Below are 12907 nucleotides of genomic sequence, written 5' to 3' on the forward strand. Positions count from 1 at the left end.
GTGCTGGCAGATAGTGCACTCTGACCTCATTCCCTCCCAGCCCTGACAAGGATCAAGGATCTAGCCCTAACAGTCCTAGCACCTTTAGGCTAAGACCAAAAGGTAATTACATCAGTGATGCCTTTTTTTGCTGTTATATTAGGGTAAAGCACAGCTACTCTCCCCAAACCTCCTGTCTCTGGTAGAGCCACAATTTTAGAAATGCTTATCTGCTTTAAGCTTCAAGTGATTCTGATTGCACGTATACCTATTCTCCTAGTTAAAACCACTTGTACAAGGAACATTATAGTCTCCTGTCATCTTGCAAAAGCAAGAAACTCAGGTTTAACTATGGGGCCTCATTGTACAGTGGGTGAGCTATACAGGGCTTGCTTCTGCACTTCTTTTATTAGCCTGAGGAAATCTTTCAGGCCCTTTCACCTTTCTGAAATTGATGGAGCTATGAACATGTGCAGGGGTTTGCAAGGAACAGTTCCATAGAGCTAATCTACACTACAGCACTACCGTGGCACAACTGCGCTGCCGTAGTGTGTCTGGTTAAGACGTGCCGTGGCGACGGGAGAGCGCTCTTCCATTGACAGAATTACTTCGTCTCAATGAGAGGCGGAAGCTAGGTCGGCGGGAGAGCTTCTCCCACTGACTTGGTGGTGGTGAGGACAGCACTTAGATCGATGTAACTTGCGTCGCTCGGGGGGTGGCTTTTTCACACTCACGAGCAGTGTAAGTTGGTTTGACTTAAGCGGTAGTGTAGACAAGCCCATAGTTAACTAATGGAGTTTCATTCTAAAATCTGAACTGGATTTATTTTCTTAGTATACAGTCAGATAGCAAACTGAGTACAGCATCTTTGAAGGGTTATATGCCAGGATTTTTGTAAACCACCCCCCCCCCAAAAAAAAATGAACTGATTTCATTTCACATTATTCAAATCAGAACCACTTCTTAAAACATTGGATTTTTTGGTCAGGGAGATTTTTATCAAAAAGTTATCTAAATAGTTATTGACAACTTTCATTTACCACCCTGATCCCCAGTTGAAGTGAAAAATTTTGATCATCACTCTGGTGTTTTCAGTAATGTTGATACAAATTTTGACAAAATATTTAAATAAAATTTGAAAAAGCCACAACGTTTTCTGCAACAGCAATGGATTTTTTTGATAATGTTGACAATATTTTGCTCTCTTCTCCTCCCCCAGTTTCGGGGGGGGGGGGGGGGAATTTTTTTTGGACCCAGACTCCCTTTTAATTAAAAAAAAAAAATTGACCAGCTCTAAAATGTACATAAAGGATGGCAACAAAGAGCAGTAACTAAATGTTCTATTTGTCAACCAGTAATCATAAATGAGATAGTGATATGTGATAAAAAGCAAAAGTAATTATGACACATTCAGTACTGGAGAATTATATGCAGTGGTCAAAGAACAATCAGTTATCATACATATTTTTCCTTAGCCAAAGAATGGATTATTAGTTAACGGATTTCCCTGAGCTTTCCTTGTAGTAACTCCTGTACTGGCAATGATTGTATGTGCTGAATTCATTCATAATGTTTCCAACATCTGTTTCCTCCTGTTTTCCCTACAATTTTATTCAAAGAGCAGTGGAAGCTAGAATTATATCTCATTAGGGTGCTTTGTATGCTGGAGTCATACATACTTCATGTCACTGAAGACCCACAAACGAATAACAACAGTATTGTTTAGCACATTAATAAGGATGTTTAGAGGCTCATTAGAGGTGTAAACAATGTCTTTGTAGGAAGATTGCATTGTGGGGAGTGGAAGGAGCCAATATTTTGCTGCATCATCATTTGCAAACAGTCAAAGTTCATAATAAAGCTTTTGGAAACCCTCTTGTGCATTATTTTTTAGAGAAATTAGATGCAAGCGTGTATCCTGTCTTCTTTCCCTTTTAAACTGAGACATGTATGTAAAAGGCCGTTTTGAGGTAAGTGCTGCCAGTGCTCCCCCAGGGATTTTACCAACTTCAGCTCAAAATGAATCTCTTTCAGTTTGTCAGGAGAACCTGATGGAGAGGCAGGAGGATGAAAGGTAGCTCCCTAGTCATACTTTTTGATAGAACAAATAAATACTTGTTATACCTGGCAACCCTATCAGGATCCTGTGGGTAAGAAATCTTCATCCCAAATCATGGTTTGTTCACACCAGTTTGTTAAATGATATTCGATTCACTTGTTGTTTATTAAAAGTGAATGGGGATGGTACAGATAGAATTTGCACTCCAGTCTTGGGAGCGTCACATCATCTGAATAACATTTCAGACAGACAAACTGGGAACTTCCCCAGCCCTTATTCAGCATAGTTGACTGTTACATACATCTTGTAGTTACACACATCATTGTGCTGAAAGTCTGTCACTTAAATTCCTATCCATCCATCCTCTGAAGATAGGACAGATTCTGGCCCCTTCCTGGCTCGTATTCACTGCTGCAGCATATATATGGGGCTACAACTGTGCTGCCAGGGGCTGAGGGAAAAATTCTCCAGTGAAGGCCCAGTGTAGAGCCTCTTAGTGAGGTCTGCATTGCTTCCCTCCCACTTCCCCAATCTCTGGCACAGGGGGCAAGTTGGAAGTGTTAGAGAGATTGTGAGCTGTTCCAAATGCAGGGTAGCTCTTGGAAGGATGCTCTGAATGAGAATACCTCTGGCAGGGCTGGCTCCAGGCACCAGCAAAGGAAGCAGGTGCCTGGGGCGGCCAATAGAAAGGGGCAGCACTCCGTCCATTATTGGGGCGGCATGTCCGGGTCTTTGGAGGCAAATCGGAGGTGGGTCCTTCAATCCCTCTCTTCATCTTTGGCAGCATTTCGGCAGCAGCTCAATGGTGTGTGTGTGTGTTTGTTTGTTTGTTTGTTTCCCCCTTTGCCGCTTGGGGCAGCAAAAAAGCTGGAGCCGGCCCTGATCTCTGGGCAGCTCTAATCTACACTGTGGTTTGATTTGGCCCTCAAAATAGCCCAGAATCCTGAGAGCACAAAGGTGTCTTAAACTCACTTTTTTGCCCCCTCGCTTTTCCTGTGTTGGACCTTTTGTGCTTCCTGGAAGCACAATATAGAATCTCCAGCCATGAGATCTTGCCAGTAGCTAGTATTCTGACAGGAAGACCTTTTGGTGTTTTCCTTGTATCAGCAGCATGGAAGGGACAAATTATTCTCCGTTAAGAGAATGAACGAAAGGCACTGGCTGTTCATGTGAGAACTGGTGAGATGCTCTTACATAATTCTTTCATAAGTCCCTTTGGCTTCACATCCAAGCTTCTTTCTAGGAGAGCATTCATTCATTCATGGGCTTGTCAGCAGGTTATTGTATCTGCCCTTGACCCTCCTTAAAACCATGCATCTTATTTTCAAACCCTCCAGTAGGCTGTGACCCCCTCTGATTTTGACTGTTGTATGAGTGACCTTTCAGCTGCATTTTCACTTATGTGCCTGGGAAGATTTGCCTGTGCTGCAACTGCTTTGGTCCATGTTGTAACAAAGCAAAGGAAAAAGGCCTTTATTCTCAAGACAGGACTAAAATTTTACTTCTAATGTTCAAATATAACTTACTGAAAGAATTGAAGGCTCTGTACATCTGTGCATCTCTTTCTCTGTGTAGGTATTAAGTCTGCCAAAAAAAAAAGTACAGGTAAACTTTTTTTGTTTAAGTGATGAGAAATGATTGAGCCTTTTTTTTTGCATAGTTTTCATACACAGTCATCAAAAATGTTTTTTGGAGTAAAATAATACAGTACAGAGTTAAAGAATGATGGTAAAGGCAGAGAAACGTGGAGGCATAGTCACTGGAGAGAAGACTTGGTCAGTTAGGTGAGAAATTACTCTTTTCCTATCAAAAATGTAGGTGCACATACAAAATTATATTGCAGATGTTCCTTTATTGATTTTGAAAATATTTTAGCAGTAGCAGCATCCTGTTGATGGTTGCATGCAAAATTTGAGGAAAACAGTAAAGTTACAAGATGGTTTTCAACTAAGCAGCCTCACTTGGGTGGGTAAAATTTGCGCCCCTATTTCTATTTATGCAGTTGAATAGAGGGCACAGCATGTACTCCTTTGGCCACTGGGACTAAGCACCAGCTTTGGCTGATAGAGGCACAAAAAGTCCTATTTGTGCCTGCAGTTGAGTTTTGCAGGAGCAAACAGAGAGACATGAGTTTTGTGGGTGTAAATTGTGTTCTGAAAAAGAGGCAGGACTTCCTCTTGCTGAAATGATACCCTACTCTGTTTAATGCTAAAGTGGGCAGTTCTTGAGCTTTAGGGCTTGTCTACATCAGAAAGTTGCAGCGCTGGTGAGGGAGTTACAGCGCTGCAACTTTGAAGGTGTACACATCTGCAGGGCACCACCAGCGCTGCAACTCCCTGTTTGCAGCGCTGGCCGTACTCCCGTTTTGTCTCGGGTGTAGAGGATCCAGCGCTGGTGATCCAGCGCTGGTAATCCAATGTAGACACTTACCAGCGCTTTTCTTGACCTCCGTGGAAGGAGGAAGCCTCTGGTAATCAAGCTGGTCTCCTTTCCCGGTTTGCTCTCTCGTTCCCGGAACCCCGAGCAAGCAGGTCTCCTTCCCTGCGGTTTGCTGGGTGGCTCCGGGAACGCGAGAGCAAACCGCGGCGAAGCTGGTCTCCTTTCCCGGTTTGCTCTCTCGTTCCCGGAACCCCGAGCAAGCAGGTCTCCTTCCCTGCGGTTTGCTGGGTGGCTCCGGGAACGCGAGAGCAAACCGCGGCGAAGCTGGTCTCCTTTCCCGGTTTGCTCTCTCGTTCCCGGAACCCCGAGCAAGCAGGTCTCCTTCCCTGCGGTTTGCTGGGTGGCTCCGGGAACGCGAGAGCAAACCGCGGCGAAGCTGGTCTCCTTTCCCGGTTTGCTCTCTCGTTCCCGGAACCCCGAGCAAGCAGGTCTCCTTCCCTGCGGTTTGCTGGGTGGCTCCGGGAACGCGAGAGCAAACCGCGCGAAGCTGGTCTCCTTTCCCGGTTTGCTCTCTCGTTCCCGGAACCCCGAGCAAGCAGGTCTCCTTCCCTGCGGTTTGCTGGGTGGCTCCGGGAACGCGAGAGCAAACCGCGGCGAAGCTGGTCTCCTTTCCCGGTTTGCTCTCGCGTTCCCGGAACCCCCCTTGAAGCCGCCCAACAGCGCTGCAGTGTGGCCACATCTAACACCACTTGCAGCGCTGGTTGCTGTAAGTGTGGCCACTCTGCAGCGCTGGCCCTATACAGCTGTACTAATACAGCTGTAACAACCAGCGCTGCAAAATTTTAGATGTAGACATGGCCTTAGAAAGCATACTTCCTATCTAAAGATTATACCTTTTTCCTGGGAAGTTACTTATAATGCTAAGGAAAGTTCCTGGTCCAAGGTATATAATAGGACATGGGAAACATGGACTTGTTTGTACCCCCCTTATCCATATGAAAATTGTTTCAGCTGTCTTTTGTAACCTGTTTCTTCCACCACGACTCTGCAGAATCCCTATTACATGAGCAAGGCCTGTATTGAGAGAGAGAGGGAGGGAACTGGATGGCTCGGGGCAGGGCCTTGGAGGTATCTATTGTTCACCCTCCAGTTTCATGTAAAGGTAAGGCATTTGCATGCTGTCAGCTTTTCTTTGTACACCCTGCAGTGTTCCTGGGGGCTGCCAAGAGCAAAAGAGCCATAATGCCAAGGAGGCAGGTGAGGATGCACTTGAGGTTACAGTTGGTGTATGGTCTTTGCTTGAGTTGCCCTCATCTTCTATAGATCCATTGGGATCCTCCATATTTGGGTGCAGGGAACACACTCTTCCATTTAGGGGGCAAGGTCAGCTGCCCAGTTGAGATGGCAGGGGTGGGAGGTGGGGAGGGGAGGGGAGGAAGTGAGAGGGAAGTCCTTGAAGAGATTTCACAGGAATTATATTGGATCAGACTCAGGGTCCATCTAGTCCAATATCCTGTCTCTGACACTAGCTCATAGAGATGCTTCAGAGGAGGGTGTAGAAACCTCATAGTAGCCAGATGGGATAATCTGTCTCCCACATAGGTTTCTCCTGATATCTAATAGAGATTGGCTTAAGGACCTGAGCATGGGGTTTAATTTTGCTTCCAAAATTATTATTGTTGATTATAACAACTCTGGATATTCTTAATATTCGTATGAATATCAGGTTCTTAGCCTCAATGACTCCTGAGTCAATGAGTTCCACAGTTTAATCACATGTTATTACCAAAAAAGCCTACTTTCTGTGTCTTTTACTGAGGGAGGGGACAATCTGGCCCCATGTTAATCTAGTAGACTGGGAAAAAAGAAAATCCAAGTAGAAGCTGTATAAGATTATCTAGTTGCACTAACTAGAAATAAAATGAACCAGCTTCAGGAATCAGAAGCACTTTGTAACTCAGTTCCTCAGGACCTAATAAAGAGAGTAGATTTCTCCATAGATTGCTCCATTCCTTTTTATGTTTTCTAATGCATATCACCTGGAACTGCTTTTGTTCCAAAAATGTTTCTTTAAGGAGTTATTAAAGTTAATCAAAGGGGAAAGAAATGGTCCATATTTATCTCCCTGCCCCTCTTCTTTTAAATCACCTAATTTGAATGCCTCAGCTAGTTTGCAGGGCCAAAACAAAACCCATCCCTGAAAGGGTTAAATGCAATTCTTTTCTGAAGTGATGAACGGCCCATTGAATCAGGAATGCCCAATCTGTGAAGTGCTTGTGGTTGCCGGGGGAGGGGAGACTTCCTTGTCCTGCTTTCACTCCTGCAGCTCCAGCTGCCTTCTCAGAGCTCCTTTCAGGAGTTGTTTGATTTGGCTGAGATGGGGGTGGGGGGAAAGGCAGAGAGAGTAGCCTGTGCATAATGTTTCTGGTTTTCTTCTATCCACAAGAAATCTAACTCTTTAGAACAACAACATGAAAATGTCTTGCCTTAAGCAAGAGGGGAGAAAAGCTTACTGTAACACCTGGATTATAAGGAACTGGAGACATGCATGAGATGGATTTGTAGCATTCCCTGGTTGAGGCTCCTCTGGCAGGTGCTTGGTTGGTTCTCTGTAAGGAAAATGAGTGTGATGCTGTGGCGCTGGGAACAGAATAACATGACCATGAAGCTGGTAAGAATTTCACATGCAAGAATTTCAGAGCGCACAAACGTGGATTGATTAAGACGTAAAATTTCAGTTTGTGTGAAGAGTTGTTCTGTAACATATTTGAATGGTATTATTTCCTGTGTGTTGATCACTGGAGGTGAACAGGCGTTTTGGTCATAGTGGCATAGCAATCTTAGTAAGGTGAAATAGATTGTTTTACAACAGCTGATGCTGAAGTGAGGCTTCTTCCACATAGTCTGGTGTATTGCTGGAGGGACCAGTTCTGGGTGGATCTGTTACTTATCAGTTCATCTTTTTGTACTGCTGTAGCTTGCTGTGTATGTTTAATTAAGTTTATTTAAAAGTAAAAATAGAAACGTAGACTGAGTATATGGTCCTTTTCTCTTCCTTTTGTGTGTGTGTGTGGTGGGGGGGAAGGTTGTGAGTGGGAGAATTTTCTTTCTCTTTCAGTCTTTTCCAGAGAGGAGCAATTTTGAGTTCTGGGTTTGTTGATCAGTTTGTTCTTATCTCCCCATTATTCTTCCCAGAACAGTAAAATAAACCACAGTTCCTTGTAACCAGAAAGCGTGTAGATTCATCCTTCCTGCAGCATAAATAAGATCAGGAAACCCACGCATCTGCCTGTCTTTTCAAATTCCTGTCCATGCCACAACTTAAACTGTGGTCAAAACTTAGTGTTATTGCACATTAGCACATTTTTAAAGCTATTTGTTAATAGAATATTGAGGCAGTGACACCGTGAGATAGTTTAAAATGCTGTTCTCTGTTTTACTAGCTTATTACTTTAAGCAACAAAAATTACAGTTCTATGCAGATTTTATTTTAAAGATTTTTCCTTAGAAGTTTATAATCAGTATCAAGGATTTATGATGGGACTAATGCTTTAGTCTTTATACATGGAAAATGTTTGCTGAACTCAGTGGGACTGAGGGTGCTCAGCATCTGGCCTAATGTTGACAGAAATGTATAATGTATGTAGCTGTAGTTTAAAACTCTCTTGTCTAAAATGCTTTCCTGTTTGATGAAGAGATGTCACTAAGGAAGATTGTTCTTGATTGAGAAGCAGCTGTGTTCATGGGATCAGATAGTGTCAGATGCTGCATGCATGAGTACCTCCTAGAATATTGAATTTTTGAGGAAAATGTGAAGCTTCAATGTGGGGGTTGCCCAAGCCTGGCTCAAACTGCTGCTAGGTATGCTCAGAAGAGAGGCTAGTGTGAGCCCAGTCTACTAGCTTATTACTTTAAACAATGAAATTACAGTTCTATGCAGATATTATTTTAAAAATTTTTCCTTAGAAGTTTCTAATCAGTACCAAGGATTTGTGATGGGCCCGATCCTTTACTCTTTATACATGGAAAACCTTTGCTGAACTCCGTGGGACAGAGAAAGCTGTCTTCAGGAAGTAGAGTGAATTATATACACAGGTATATAAAAGGCCATTCTTTGCACACAGAGACTTCTAAGCCACTTTTTGAATGGGCTTGACAAATAAAATGAGTTTTGGTCAGTACCTACATATCTCACTCTGGGGAGAATGGAGCAGTTTAAATCAACTAGGGAAAATCAGACTGAAACTGAGAAGGGAAAATAGGAACATGTTAACTGGAGAAGTGTTATGAAAGCAAGCTCTCCACTTTCATGACAAACCATCTCAAACAGATCATGAAAAATAAGATAAGGTTGAACAACAGTCTGAAAAAATATCGATTTGACCTGTGCTACTTTAGATGGTGTTATAATGTTATGTTTCTCCTGCCGTGCACATACACCAGGCACAGTTGCACCCCCTGTGCTCAGGGCAATGCAGGGATTGTTCCTTTCTAGTGTGGTGGGGAGGGAAAGGTGAGTGGGTGGGTGATGCAAACCTGGGAGATGGTTGGAAGGAGGCAGGGTCAGATAGTGCAGTGGTCACATTATTCCCCCAGTTGCCAGGGATTCTGGGAGGGATTGTGCCTTAGGGTCTGGAAGAGATTGTTCCTGAGCAACCTTTGGGCTTTGTGTGGCTCCACTGAGCCTAATAGACCCAGCCTGGTCTTTAGTGATAAACTGGATCAAAAGGCAGATTTGTAAACAAAAACCAGACCCAAACAAATACATGTGTAGAGTGTCAAAAGAACACCCAATTCAAACAGAACAATAAACTTAAAATACAAAGAATTGCTTTCATAGGGAAGAATGTTAAAATATAAAGTGACAGAACAGAATGAAAACTTACAACCGTATGTAATAGGAAATAATATTGTAATAAGTGTGCATGTGTAACGTGCCTGTTACTGGACCAAGTGAGAATGGCTTAGGGGCATGCCATAGGCTGTATAGTGCTATCCACTAATGGAGATTCTCCCTTTGCTCAAGTGGTAGGAGCTGTTCTTTTTCTGTTCATTCTAGGGCCGTGAAGAGTAGCACAGTGACATCTATAACATTCATAGTTTGATACAGATTTGTTGCAGTATTCTGTGATTCTTGTGCATCTTTCATCCAAGGATCTCAGAGCACTTTACAAGCATTAATTAAGCCTTACTGCTTCTGTGTAGATGAAAAAGACACAGTGATTCCTTAATCTGCTACTGGAATGCAGGCAGTGCTGGGGTAGACTGGAGCAACATCTGACAGCCCACAGCAATATACCTAGGCCTTGGCTACACTGGTGCTTCACAGTGCTGCAACTTTCTCGCTCAGGGGTGTGGAAAAAAACACACACCTGAGCGCTGCAAGATACAGCGCTGTAAAGCGCCAGTGTAAACAGTGCCGCAGCGCTGGGAGCACAGCTCCCAGCACTGCAAGCTAATCCCCGTGAGGAGGTGGAGTACGTGCAGCGCTGGGAGAGCTCTCTCCCAGCGCTGGCGCGGCGACCACACTCACACTTCAAAGCACTGCTGCAACAGTGCTCCCGCGGCAGCGCTTTGAAGTTTCGAGTGTAGCCAAGCCCCTTAAAATATTCTGTCTATGGTAGTTGAAACCATAGACAGAATATTTTAAAATCTTTATTGTCATTATCAGTGGCAGAGGGTGCACCTAGGAAAACCCTGTATAATATGACTGTTACTATTTTCACTTTGCTTTTTGTTTATCTCAGTGAGGATTGTGTAAAAAGAGGGTGAGCACTCTTCAGGATGAGCTAATTCTGATTATTCTACTGAAAATAAGCAAATATGTAGTCAGTAATGGGACTTCAATAATGAAGTTCATTTTTTATACAACCTACTTAATAATAATTACATTTTAATATATCTTTGAAACCAATAGCACTAAATGATCATTTGTCATTGTTTATTATTTGTATCACAGTAGTGGCTAGAGGTCTTGACTGAAATCAGAGTCCTGTTGAGCTAGGTGAGCTCGCAAACGAAGGGCCTGACCCCACTGAAGCCACTGGCAAAGGTCCCACGATTTCAGTGATGCCAGATGAAGTCCCAAATGGATCAGTCAGACAAAGCAGGAAAGAGAGGTGAAGTGACTTGCCTAAGGTTGGACAGCTGATAAGTGCAGAGCCCGAAATAGAGCACCAGGTACAGGAAAGAAGTAACGCTGAAAACCAATCAATAGTGTAGCACTTTCTCAAATGAATAGTAGCTTAGCTATTACATTATATCAAAAAAGTGGTTCTTTTTACTCAAATCTTTTCAAAGGCTAGTTACAGTAAGAGTGCCGCATGGCAGAGAGTGTTTGTTCTTTCCTCAGTCACGTTGATTGGCATATACATTTCAGCTGTTCACCAATCCACCCACCCTCCTTGACTTCACTGAGAGCTGAGGGTGTTCAGCACCTCACAGAACTGAGCCCCAGGTTTGGCTCCCTCCAACTGAAGCATGGGTGGAGGATGCAAATAGTCTCACTTTCTAATTATCAGTCATCTGGCTGCCAGCAGCATCACCCTGGCAAGGTTAGTCCTCCCATTTTCATGGATTGGCTCACGGATCTTGTTTTGTTCATGTGATGCTGAGTGGCTTTAAAATTTCCATGTAAAACTGCAGCTTTTATGACAGCTGTTCCCAACTGCTTGTGTTTATCATGTTTTTATTGGGACTGTGGGGATTCTTTCTTGTTTCCTACCCCTCCCCCCCTTTGTCAGGGTTCCATATGCTGTTACCACTTTTCTTACAATGTATTAGGCAGAGCACAGAACTGGAAGTGTATGGAAATGGACCCTCCATTGATTTGTACCTGGTGTATATGCAGGTTTTGCAGTTGGATGATTTACTGTGTGGCTTAGTATTTTATAATTTATTTGTCCTTGGCAGGAATCCTCAGTGAGTTTACTCAGTACTGATTTTGTTGTAGGTTTATTGGCTAGTGAAATGGTACTGATGGGGACATGGGGAAAAAACTCATTGTTCTTGTAATGGTGTACCACTGTTCTCTAGTTATTTTAAGTAGTTTAAGTGCAGGTGTTTGTACAGCATGTAATTTTTGCATTCCACATTTTTGGCGTAATTCATCTCTATGTCTCTCAAGTTGAAGGTGGCCTGCAAAGAAATGAATGGCATTATGTCCTTTTTAAGAAACATATTTGTGATGTATAAATAAGGCCTGATGGTACTTTGGTTTGGTGGTGTTAAGTGAGGAGAGGATGGTTCTTTTTTTTTTCCCTTTCAACCTTGGAAATATAAGGAACATCAAGATTCATTCTCTATTGCTTTGCTATCATAACATCATTCTACACTGCCACCATGAACTCATTGACTATGAGGGAGGGACCAAAACATTGCTGTTGTGTCAGCTTGATTTGGGGCCTGAACATGGGGCCCCCTTCAGTACCTAGCATAAATGAGAGCAATTTGGGGGCTGCTCTTACGCTCATCTACCACAGCTCCAGGAGGGAACTAGGAACAGCTGGAGGACAGTGGCATTACAACTTCCTCTGTTTTTCTTGATTATTGTCTTACCCCAAGGACCGCAAGGGGTGATGAAGAAGCCATTAAAAAGTTCTTTGCCACCCACGGGTTCTGTCTTTGCAGGAGCTGCTTCCAGATGGCTAGATTCATTGGCTTTCTGACTCCTTTGTGCCTTTGAGTGGTGCAGAGAAGTTGTATCATAACTGAGAAGTGGTCCTGTGATGCACAACGAGAGAGGACTACTTCACAAGGTGCAAGTCAGTGAAGAATAGGCCCAATGAGTTTTAAACAGTGTGAATAACAATCACTTTCTCTACCATGTTTCACTTCCTTGCCTTATGTGATGTCATAATTATACTAATTTTCCAGTTGTCCATATAGTCTTCCAGGAAAGACAGGATAGATAAGACCTGAATTGCTAATATACAGATTACCAGGACTAGGGTTGCCAATTTCTAATTGCATAAAATCGAACAGCCTTGCCCTGCCCCCTTCCCCGAGACCCTGCCCCTTCTCTGAGACCCTGCTCCCCCACGCACTCCAGCACCCTTCCTCCATTGTTCACTCTCCCCCACCCTCACACTTTCACTGGGCTGGGGCAGATGATTGGAATGCAGGAGGGAGTGAGGACTCCAGTTGGGGGTGTGGGCTCCAGGACGGGGTCAGAAATGAGAGGTTCACCATATGGAAGGGGGCTCCAGGCTGGGCTAGGGAGTTGGGGTACAGGGTGTGGGTTCCGGGAGGGGGTTCAGGGTGCAGGCTCTGGGAGGATGTTTGGGTGCAGGAGGAGGTTCTGATCTGGGGCAGGGGGGTTGGAGTGTGGGATGGGGTGTGGGCTCTGGGAGGGAATTTGGGTGTAAGAGACGATTGTGACCTGGAGCAGAGGGTTGAGGTTCAGGCTCTGGCCAGGCGGCACTCACTGCAGGTGGCTCAGTGGGGCATACACAGGCTCCCTACCTGCTCTGGAAGAGGCCGTCATATCCG

At 44.0% G+C, this 12907-nt stretch overlaps 1 protein-coding gene across 13 annotated transcripts in view; it reads left to right on the top strand.

The window, feature by feature from the left end:
• Window positions 1–12907, top strand: part of NAV2 (neuron navigator 2) — a 372994-nt gene that overhangs the window by 69806 nt on the left and 290281 nt on the right. Inside the window, exon 1 of one of the 13 annotated variants that reach the window (XM_030560157.1) lies at window positions 7051–7088. The exons of the other annotated variants lie outside the window; for them this stretch is intronic. Within the exon in view, the coding sequence (XP_030416017.1) occupies window positions 7074–7088 (15 nt within the window). The 5' untranslated portion in view covers window positions 7051–7073. Of the gene's footprint in view, window positions 1–7050; window positions 7089–12907 lie in introns of those variants that run through there. 13 annotated transcript variants of the gene reach the window in all.

The sequence above is a fragment of the Gopherus evgoodei genome, chromosome 4, assembly GCF_007399415.2.
Source record: "Gopherus evgoodei ecotype Sinaloan lineage chromosome 4, rGopEvg1_v1.p, whole genome shotgun sequence".
NCBI classification, from domain to species: Eukaryota; Metazoa; Chordata; order Testudines; family Testudinidae; genus Gopherus; species Gopherus evgoodei.